The following is a 12,244-nucleotide window of genomic DNA, read 5'->3' as shown; positions in this document are numbered from 1 at the left end:
TCTCTTTACAGTTTGCGATAGTGTTTCCTCTCTAGTTCTCAGTGATGTAGGTGTGACCAAGCCTTCTCTACTTTGTCACATTAAGCGGGTTTTCCAGGTGACTCTTTTGGTGAGTGTCAAAAAAAGACTTTATGGTGTATTATTGTTAAATTCACTTTGAATTAAAAAAAAATCTATTGATGCAGCTCTTTTTGACTTGGTCTGTTTATTCCACCCCCCTCCCCCCCCCCAATCATTGTATTCATTCAGGTGTCTAACTGATCATATTGCAACTTGTCCACCTCATTCTCAGTGCTGGTTAGTAACTCTGGCAAAACTCTGGTTTTCAAACTGGTAACATGAGAAGGCACGCAACTGATAATTAATTGTATTGGATTTTATTCTTTATAACGTTTTTTTGGTTAGTTGACCAATCCCTTTGTCTTGTAAAATATAGGATTTTTATATTTAAAATTATACAAATGGCAGCTTTAAAGGATAAACAGCGAAAAGCAAGAAATCCTCACATTTCACAAACTGGAACCGGAAAATATTGTGTTTTAATTTGAAGGATTAATTGATCATCAAAATGGTTAGTATTTCTGCTCCACAGAAAAATCAATGGAATTTTGAACATTTCATTGCACTTTCATTATAACTGATGAAGATCATGTGATATGATATTATGGCGAAATATAAAATTAGTGTTATGTACGAGCACTTCACTGTCTAACCTAGATTCTATGCAAAACAAAAATTATATATACTATTATGATCATGCTTGTATTGTTTTTGATAATGTTATATATTTCTTATCTATTTTGCCTGATTTTCTATTAGCCTGAAGTATTTCTTCTGGGTCTTTGCTGACATCTTTTGGCCGTCATTTGAACTACATAACCTGATATTCAGGTCGCAATGATCGTAGCCCTCAGTGCACATTGGACATAGGTTACCTCTTAGTGGAGGTAAAGAAAAACTGTAAAGTCTCTGTTTTGAATATTAATCCACTTTATACACGAACATGCCTAGAAGGTAGGCCCTTCATCCAGGCTGTGTGTGGCTTCATTCACCCAGCAGAGGTCGTCCTACAGACTGCTCGCTTTGACTTTCTCCTGACAATTAACAGCAGAGAGGCTAATTTTCTCCGTTTGACCAGGGGGGGGGTGTTAGACTTTAAATCAATGACCAAGCAGCTTCCATATCCTTAAATGTGTGGCTAAACGTCCCCGGAACACAACCCAAATGTCCATCATCCATCTGGAGCTGGTCTGTATGAGGGAGTTCACCGCCAACAGCTAAATGTCAAACCTTTGGCAAAGTGTGCGCGCCTCCCTGCGCCACTCGGTGATGATGGGTGGACCGAGCGGTGCGGAGCGATAGGGCGCTTTTCTTAATTTCCCTTGAACGCCGCTTCCCCCCTCCAGCCCTGGACAACACGACGAGACCGCGGGACCGATGTGTTTCCCGTTCACGCACGAGGATTGATCCAATGTATTATTTACGACCGAAACTTCAGCAACTTATCCACTGGATATGGCTCCCGGTTTGAGGAGTGGGCGGACAGGTCACCCCAAAGTATTGGGAGCCGGCGGCGCGGACCCCGGTGGGCACACGCCGCGAAAGACGGATGCCGGAGGAGAGGGGAGGTGTTTGAGGACCAGGTGGCGAGCCGGAGCAGCGGGGATGCTTGCAAACTGTCTGCTGTCTGTGGGGATGCTTTTACTTCTTGTCCGGTGCGCTTTGGCCGCAGAGGGTAAGCACACCGCCGAGCTATCTGCTGCAACAAAACGCGCGCTGATGTGCTGCATTTACATTTTACATTTGCATCTACATTGCGAGTGGCATCTATTGTGAGGAGTTGGGACATACATTTGGGTGGAAAATTGGTCTTTTGTTTCACACAGGCAGCGTTTTGTAATCCGCACATGTATTCCTGCTGAGTGCATCATTCACATACAGGCTATGTATGGATGGCTGAATAGCTTGCTAAATCATTTTTAGTAAAGACAAACCGTAACTAGTGATCCAGACACCTATTGCTCTTATTATGCTATGACATGCAGAAGGCTCTTATTACATTGAAATTTGCGCAGTAGTGTCCAAACAAACGGCTATCATTCACGATTCATTCCCCCTTACTGACTGCACTGACCAGATAGGATATGTGAGAGACGGTGTATACGCTGGATGATATACACAGGGTTTGCTTATATTTAATGCAACTCTCTGTCACCTACTAATCTTTCCACTTGACGACAGTCAACTCTTTTGTCTCTCTGATTAGATTGCAGTGCACATATGCTATCTTGAACCTCTGCTTCTCCTCTGCAGCTGGACTCATTATTATCTCAACCTCAACTTTGACTCTGATTCCAACTTCACTTCCCCTTTGTTCTGCAATAGGCATATCCATTTGGTTGCATTTCCATGACAGAGGTTATTAGCCTAAACGTTATTATTGTGTGTAATGAGCTTAAGGGAGTTTTATTCTGGGAATGCAATGCAGTTACAGGGCAGTCAGTGTTTCAGAGCATCTGGGTCAGCACTAATGACACGCATACTGTAGCCCACTGGAGGTCTGTGTGTCTCTGGCGGCATGAGAGGCAGCTGGGGTAAGGTTGGCCGACATAGCTGCCCTTCTAAAGTGAACGCTTGAAGAAAAGGCTTGACTGCAAAAGACAATTAGTCTCTGCATGTGCACTGATTTAGCTGCATCACGCTTTCCCCCCCCCCCCCCCCCCTTATGTTACACCACCTCAGTGTAGATGGCTTCAAACCACTATTAGAAACAGAGGAAAACAAGACGCTTTTGTGCAAGTGTGTGTATCCAACAGTAGCTCCATCACCTCCCTCCAGTCTGCAAACTGTGATGTAGTGGCTGTAGTCTCACCTCTGCTGATGCACTGCTACAGTAGCAGAGTCTCCTCCTCCTCCTCCTCCCTCCTCCCTCATCCCGCATCCACCTCCTCCTCACAGTCAGCACATCCATTCTCAACACATGAGCCCAGCAGCAAGCAGCAGCACCTGAGCTATACAGTACATATTTGGTGAAAGAGGCGTACTAGTAGCCTACTTATTATTCAACGACTTCAGATTCTAGGGACAATCAACTGTGCACTTAGACTACAGTCTATTTGTGTAGATATAAGAATAAATGTTGGATTATGTGACCTTTTACACTGGTTAATTGACAATAGGACTTTGTATTGACAAGAATCCGGCGTTATGATACAGGGTTTGTGATTCAATATATTGCCATACTATAAGCAAGGCAGCATACTATTTCAATCTAATATTAGAAAAACTGTCATAGTTTAAAGAATACGCCATCCTATGCTTAAAGTAAGAAAGTTTACTTTTATGCAATCAGTATTTGCATTTATTCCAGTCTCTGTAACATCCAACATCATAGCACTACTTGAGAGGGAACATACACTGGGAGAGTGCATATCTTTGCAAATGAAATATTAGTATTGACCGAGTTAATCTTTAGATGTAAACTATCGATTCGAAATTGAGTGTTTTTGAGAATCGATACGGTATCACAAAATACATTATCGTAATAGAATACTGTATCGATATCTTGTTACACCCTAGTTAACTGAGTGTTTACAATACTCTGTATGTTGTCTTTAGTGGGACTGGTTTGAAACATAATCCTACTTCCAGAGAATTATCCTGGGTTTTGTTTGTCACCGTGTGCATCTTTTTGTGTATCTGGTAAAGCACCAGTTCTCTACTGAGCACATAGGGACCTCTGCCTTCTCTTTAAATGAATATCTATATATGGTTCAGTTATGATTTGATTGTAATTTCTAAGCTTTGGCTTATTTCAAATATCCCCCTTCCATGGTTCCTTATGCAGCTATAATGGGAAACATTATTCAGTGAATAATAAGATGCCCCCATTCCATTGCGCCGCATCAGTTTTGTCACAGAAACTGCTCTTATTAAGTAGATCAGATATTTCTTACTCAATGCCATTATGAAATGATGTGTTTCCTCCATCAGTACATTGATTCAGTGACAGCAGGCCCCTGATTCCTATTACCTTACATACAAAATATTCCATATTGTCCGATACATATTTAAAAAAAAAAGAAAGAAAAAAGGACAGCATTAGTATTGGATTGATACTCAGCTATAAGAATAAGTATATTGTTGACCAAAAGCTTTTCTTCTAGTATTAATATACATCACGATATGCCTTTAGGTGGGGAAAATCACATTTCAGGTTGTCTTTGATATCCATCATATTGAACTTCAGGGTGGCTTCAGGCTTAACAAAATCACAATATGATTACCACGATAGACAATAAATCATACATTACAAAGTTGAAGTTTACACCCCTTCTTCTTTATATCGCTCCACAATGTCACTAAAATACAGCCTGACTTTGACTTTTTAATATAATTTTTGCTTCCCCTGCACAGTGGCTGAAGTTAACACAAGAGCTAGAATCGGCTTAAAAAATCCAGCATCAGTCAGGCTATGCTGCTGTGTTTGTGTGCATGTGTGTTTGCGTAAGGTTTACTGAATGAAACACATCGTCAGTCGCTGTGAGCTGGTATTATCCTGACTCACAGCTTCCTCCCCTTAATGTGTGTAAGCAGTACAACATGTGGTTACTATGGGAATGCCAATTATTGTCAACAATAACCATTCACCCCCCTTGAACCCTTCAACAGCCAGTGGAGCAGAGGGCAGTGCAGGGTGCAGTGTGGGCATCCTGAGTAATGTGGCTGCAAAGATGAAGCTTTTTCATTCAGTTGGACTGATCTTTAATGAACTTGCAGGATTTAGTGTCTGGTTTATGGCTTTCTTATTAACACAGCTGGTGAAATTATGCTCAGCAGCTGGGGGACACACAGAAGAGCGAGCTAAGCAAAGCCATCTTTGGTTCTTCCTCAATCAAACGACTTTCTTCTGACTCTGTTTACTCTGTTTTACCACAAACCCGCCCGTTGCCTATGAGTGCTGACAGCTTGGTTTTGACAGGGGTTAACCTCACAGACCTCTTGCTGTATGAAATGCTATCCCTGAACTGTTAGCAGTCAACACTTTCGGCATAGGAATTCATTGAAAAGAGACATGACAATAAGATTCAAAGCAATTTCCTTTTTGCAATGCAGTCTGGGGCTTTTAGCCATAAAACGACTGTTAGCGTGCGTCAATTGACCAGATAGCTGCACATCACTACGTTCTCTATTTGCTTCTGTTTCTTGTTTTGTGTGGTTGAGTATCTTACCGTTTTCCCCCCCTGTTTCTAGATTAGCCTTTTAAAGTGCTGTCACGATGTTTAATGTTAAAATGACTTCAAGGAATTGTTTTTTTTAAAACTGCAACCGTGACTCACCCTTGGTCTGATGACCTGCCTGCGTAAGTTCTGGCTTTTCAGGAGAACACAGGGGACCCGATTTCTCTGTTTATTTCCCTCGTTTCACATCATTGCAATGATTTAGTGTACAGCAGTTAATTATGTTGTGGGTAAAGCATGTCAAGAGGGCTTAAGATGTATGTGCATGCTTGTGGTGTGTGTTTGCACATGATAGATAAGATAGATGGTGTCTCCTCAGCTGGAGCTTCAGCTGAGTCTTCATTTGATTTGCACTCAGTCATGATGCAAACATTTGTCTTTCTGAACAGATATATCAAATTGAAAAGTCAATTTACAAAATCAGTGATAAAAAAACAACAACATTGTTTATATTCTACTCACAGTCCTCCATCTGTTTTCTTTTGCATGTTTTGCAACATTATATAAGACCTTGAGTGTCAGAAATGAAAAAGCTAAAAGGGCGGAAACAGAGTTTTAAAAAAATTATCAAAATATATATTGGTGCTGGCAATTATCCTTGGAGTAAAAAAACATTCATTGTTATCCAACTCCGCTTTAATTTACCCACAGGGCTCTTGTGAGTCTGTTTCTGTCAGATCTTAAAGAAAGTCAAAAGGTGTGCGGTCTTTTCTCCTTCACCGCTGTAAACAACGCACAAAACACTTCTACAACACATATAGATGTGATGATACGATAGGCACACTGGCTTCTAATTAGTATCTTGGACCATCTGCCTCGCATTATCCCCTGTATAGTTCAGTACGATCAGGGAATATTATCTGTGTGTGTGTGTGTGTGTGTGTGTGTGTGTGTGTGTGTGTGTGTGTGTTTGTTTGTTTGTTTCTCTCCAGTACCTCTTGCGCTTCTCTGTTCTTTCGTCTGTCTCTCTGTGTTTTGGCTGTTTGGTGCAGGTTGATGGCAGACGAAACCTTGGCTCTGCTGCTGCTTGAGAAAGGACAGCAGGCTGCCTGATTTATTAGGACACCACACTGCTCCTCACAAGGCCACCATTCATCACACCGCATCACACGGTACCAAGGCAGAAGACATTAAAATGCCTGATTCTCTGGGAAATTTAGGAGTGTCAGATTTTACCCCTTTAAGTTCTCAAGATTGACCCCCATCTGAATATATAACAACTTGTTTTGTGTCTAATAAATCTCTCAAATTATGCTGAGCCAAGTAACCAATATATAAAGTCAGTAATTGTCGCAAATTGTAAGATCGCCTTCAGTCTGTCTGAAAGGGTAAATCCACGTGTGTGACCTTTAAAACTAAAACTTAATCAAAATGCAAACCTGAGAAACCTTTTCTTCCTAGAAATGAATTTAGGACAGGCTATATTAATGGTTTACTTAATCAATCTAAATGTGTGCAACGGGATACAAAACATTTAAGTTAATATATGAGTTGATCCTAACTTTAAGGAACATATTAAGAACAAATATGAACTTTAAATACAGTTGAAAATACAATTTGGTGAATATCTCTTTAGCTCAACTTGTTTCTCAAGACCAGTAATTCAGCCACGGAAGATACACCAAGTGAACCAAACAAATATGTTTATCCAGTGTTTAAGCTTGAACAGCAGTGTGTAAGGCCTTTAAAAGTCCTTTAACATTGTATTTAAAGTGTAATTTATAGGATATGGCTCTGTAAGATATAGGCTAAGATAAGGGCCTTGACTATGATGGTTTTTGTTTGAATAAATGAAGTCATTCTCTGTAACTGAGTGATTTCATGGGAAAGTGAAATATACGGATGTTAAAAATTCAAGAAGATTTTTTACGAGAAGTGAATGAGGCTCGATCAGACCAGGATTCTGATCTATGGTGTGTGTAAATGAGCGATACAGAAGGATGGAGAGTGGGAAATTAGCTTTTTCACATACGGGGTCATCAGTTACATTTAATGGTGTCACTGTCATTATATCATATTTAGTTTTTGTCTACTATTGTTATAATCAGAAATGCTAAGGGTAATGCTAAGTGTAGCTGTAGGCTTTGCATTTTCACACAGATGCCTTTGTGGACTGTGGCATTTTAGCTAATCCCTTTGAACTGCTGGAGGAGGGAATGTGAGATCCCTGACACATACTAAGACATTTATTACACTGAGCCTTCAAAATGTTACATGCTTAGCAGCTAGCAAAGTGTGCATGCAGGCACACACTCACGCAACGTATACAAGCAAGAAACGCTAGCTACTCAGTAATTCCTGTTGATTTGTTAATTTTGTCTGTAATACAATCAATGCACTGCATTTTTACATTTAAGCTGCATTCATCATTTCTTAGCCACTACAGGAGAATAACTCCACAACAAGCTAATAATCACACTTCCCTGACAGTATTAGCCTACTTTATAACGGTGTTATGGCTAACATCCTGGCAAACAGTTGCCTATCTTACAATGTAGCAGACACAACACAATATTATCGTCCCATTGGTATCGTGTTTCTGTCCTCCTGAGGAACATAAATCCAATATTAAGTCTTGTTGCTCTGTTTTGGGCTGCACCAACTTAAAGGACAAGTATCTTGGTCTGTAGCTAGCTAGCAGTTCATCTTTGTACACTAGCTAACGTTGTCTGCTGTTTGGGGCCGGGCAAGTGGTGTACAGTGGGTTTGTTTGAGTTTGTTTGCAAAAAACAAGTGCTTGGAGCTGCTGGAAACAGGGTTTTAAACTTTCTAGAGTGAACCAATCCATAGACGAGGAATTCAGCAAGGAAAGGAAGTGCCGAGCTAGCACTGGGTAGTTAGCCGCTTACCATCAGCCCAGTGGGGGTCATCCCTGTGTTCCTAGGATCATGTGTTCCCAAGATACTATGCTCAGAGTCCTACATAGAGTTTAAAAATTGAAAGAATAGACTCATAGGACCACACTAAGTTGAACCTTGTGTAATTAGCCTACGTTATAACGTGCTATGCCCTCTAAAATCGTTCTGTTGCTCCTCTTCTGTTTTGAGTTGATCCAGCTTTGTGTTGAGTTTTGAGCATGTGTGTATCTTGATCTAAATTAACATCGTAAGAGATTGGTGAGGGCTATCTTCGCTGTTCAAATAGCAAAAGAACGAAGGAGCTGGACATTTCAAATACAGTTTGACTATTAAAAATCCATTTGACCACTGTGGTGATATTAATATCCAAATTCAAGAAAACTGCAATGTCCACAACTTTGATTGCGTAGGTTTTAAGGAGTAGCCTATTGCATAAGTAGACTATAAGCTGTAGGTGGGAGATTTCAACATATTGACCCACGGAAACATATATGAAACATTTGACCTATAGATCCCTGGGAACAGATACCAGTGTGGCGAGATAGCTCAGTCTTTTGCAATTATGGATCGACAAGCCGCTCAGAATAAAACTGAAACATGAGGATTTAATAATAACGGAGATTTAAGAAAGTAACATGTATTTCATTGAGCAGAAACATGTTTAATTTTTTCTTGTTGGAGCTGCTGATAACAGAACAACTAGCCGTCTGTTAAAGCAGGATGCAATTTAGTTGATCTACATTTAGTTTTTATAGATTATAACCTTTTATTTAATTGTATGGTAATATTTTAACACATATAGGATCTCCTGGACAGATTTCTTAGCAAAGTGTGCAGTGTGTCATGTTATATTTGACCTACATTACAGTGTAATATGCAATTAACTACAGTAAATGCTGTATTGCTGTAAAAGGGAAAACAAACAAAATCATCTTAGAGGAAAAAGACTGAGTAGAGCTTCAGAGATTTGGGTTTTTCTCTTTCCTCTTTCTAATTACATTTAGTCATCAGAGTCAATGTTAATATAGAAAATTACCAAAGAATGGTACATTGTCTGTGACCCCCTTTTTCAGTGTGAGAATTCTCATGACCACAACCAGCAGAGCATTTTCATATTGTCATGTAAATGCGAGTACTTCTTTTGTGTGCTTTAATTGGATTGTATAGAAATTTGAACGAGGCCGGGATAATTCATCATCTATGGATTTACAATAGAATCGCACCATGATGATATGTTGAGTTTTTGAATGTTTAACCATCCATTTTATGATTACAGTATATATGCAATATTACATGCAATTTCCTGCCATATAGTAATACCCCTATATCAATATCAGAAACATATTCAATATTGTAATATTAGTTTCAGTGAGGATTTATTCATAACAACCAACAAGATCAGTGCATCAGTCTTAGACTTTGCTCTCAACTCATTCGGCACATGTAGTGTCCCTCGCCCCGGGCAGAGAGAGGTTTGTAGTTTGTAGTATATTATGTCTCTGAAACATCAGCGTTTCACTCACAGTCTATATAGAGATGCTTTTGATTTTAAATCCCTGTGACATCACAGATTCAGGAGCTCGCACTGTGATTTCTAGCTTTAGTGAAGCAGGTTTAGAGTGGAGGCAAAGATGACAGCGTCAGTGAAGCATCAAGAGTACTGGGGTGGGCTAAGCTGAACTCGGATAGCATTAAAAGAAACGTTACGCCAAACACGCCAGACATACACAGTTCAGTATGGCAGAAACATGCCGGCGTATATGAAAATTAGCAAAAAATGTGTCAGAGTCCAAATACGTCCAACTTTTCCACAGCGGTGTTGTAGCTGACGCATACATAACGTATACATAACGAATTGATAGCTTATCACTTACCTATTTAAGACGTATCAGAGCCTCTGGACAACGGAGCTGGAAAAGTGCCATCTGGTTCACATCATGCTGATGCTGGAGAACGGCTAACATGCTGAACGCTAGCTGTACTGTAGAAACACGTTTAATAAGTTACTCCGTCGTCAGGCATCATCTTAACATAGGGTAGGAATAGGTTATCCACTCGTTATCAATACATTGGCTGTAGGGATTCACCGTCAGCCGACGTAGCCTATATCTAACGTACCTCTAACGTAGTCACGTAGCTATTCACGTACTATATTTACGTAGTTAAGTATTCACGTACTGTATTTACGTAGGTAAATATTCAGCTACGTATTCACGTATGTCTAACGTAACGTAAGGTCTGCATATCTTATGAAGCACACGTCGGTTACGTCCGGTAATTTTGAACATCAGCGTTCAACAACGCACCCCAGCGTAACACAGTGAGCTCTTAACGAATACTACTTATACCTTACCTTACATCAACGTACACCAGCGTGTTGCTGATATTTTGTATACGCCATATATTTGTATATCTTATGCATTCGTTGGGTATTCGTCTGATACATTTTGTATTAGGAAGTGATGCGCTATCAATAGGTTATGTGTATGTTCACTTTTCCGATCCGATCCGATGAAAAGTTGGACGTATTTTCGTATGCGCCAGCATACGTTTCTGTCATACGGATATGTGTGACAGGGCCTTTAGCTGATTGTGTCTAGATTGTAACCTTTGATTTGTGAAACTCTGGCGAGATGGTTGAGGTAAGGCATTGGTCTTGAATGGTTAAGGTTAGGAAAGGTCATTGGGCAGCAAGTCCCGAGAGAGTTTTTGCATTTTCACAAATCACGAGTTGCCATCTAGACATGACCGACATGTATATTACTAACCTGAATGAAAAACATTATCCACTAATAATGGACTTATATTGCATAGCTCACTTGATTCGGTATCTGGAAGTAACAAGTAACTTACACCTGACACACCTGTCATACTACTCTGTCGTTGTTTGTTTTATGTGCTTTAAATGTTTAGAATTTTATGTGTTTTAAAAGTGTACATGTATGTCGCTTGAAACTCTATTTCTGCTGTCTTGGCCAGGGCTCCCTTGTAAAATACATTTTGTAATCTCAATGGGACTTGCCTGGTTAAAAAAGGTTATTAATAATAATATTTTTCATTTCAAAACAACAATATCCATATGCAGATACAAATTATTTTTATTACTATGAACAACCTTTATAAATGTTTTCAATTACCCTAGGTTCAAGATTACATCAATGTTTATATGATATAATACTGTTAGTGTACTTCTTGGAAATTATGCAAAAGCGCTTATAGGGGAAAATAACAATGTCCAATATATATGACTATAAGAGGAAAATGTTCATGCAACACACACACACACACACACACACACACACACACACACACACACACACACACACACACACACACACACACACACACACACACTTTTTGAAATGCACTCACTTTTCTGCACATTCATAAATCTATAGCATGAATCATTTGATTTATGACCTGACTTTAGTGCACTGAAGTAACCCCTTAAGTCTTAAATTGAAACAGGCTGTTCCCCACAGGCCAATTCATTACTGGGGTAATCTGAGTCCACTGTCGCTCGAGAACTAACCTTTTGCATGCACACAAACAAGGCACACACTTAAACTCTAAACTCATATATAAATGTCTACGCAATCTTCAGAGTTTGGATACATTATTAGTTTCTTCCCTCAAGTGCTTATTCATGTATGTGTGTGGTTTCTGTCACAACGTGCCACTATCAGCACTTTATAACCTGCTGCAGAGAGAGAGCATCACTTTTGTTTTAATATTAAACCTTTTTAAATGATGGAGCTACTCTATTGGATGTTCAATTTGTCTCTTAATTTCAAGTGTATTGCGTCAATATATTTGAAGCTGCAAATACAGTATGACACAATATATATATATATATATATATATATATATATATATATATATCGTGTGCAGATATATTGCACAGGAGATCTAGAGCTCATACTTAAATTACCTCCATGAATCTCTCAGTTTTTCAATTAACAAGCAAACCAAATTATCAGTGAAATGCAGTTTAGAGCGTGACTGTGTGTGTTTCTGATTCAATGTCACGTTGTGGCCTGTGAAAGTCAAGAGCATGTCCGTAGTATTAGATCATGGTACCTCATACATACGTCTCAGTAATGATATCGTCACCTAGGAGACAGGCCTGTCCTTGACAGTGGACGT

At 39.6% G+C, this 12,244-nt stretch overlaps 1 protein-coding gene across 1 annotated transcript in view; it reads left to right on the top strand.

Annotated features, from left to right (window-relative positions):
• Positions 1–1,515: 1,515 nt before the first annotated feature.
• The window catches only part of kiaa1549lb (KIAA1549-like b), a 58,041-nt gene continuing 47,312 nt past the window's right edge, over positions 1,516–12,244 (top strand). Inside the window, 1 exon segment of the mRNA XM_029428610.1 lies at positions 1,516–1,735. Within this exon segment, the coding sequence (XP_029284470.1) occupies positions 1,516–1,735 (220 nt within the window).

Source organism: Cottoperca gobio, chromosome 3, assembly GCF_900634415.1.
Source record: "Cottoperca gobio chromosome 3, fCotGob3.1, whole genome shotgun sequence".
Taxonomy (NCBI): Eukaryota; Metazoa; Chordata; class Actinopteri; order Perciformes; family Bovichtidae; genus Cottoperca; species Cottoperca gobio.
The sequence above is the reverse complement of the archived record's forward strand: the minus strand, read 5'-3'. Positions and strand labels throughout refer to the sequence as shown.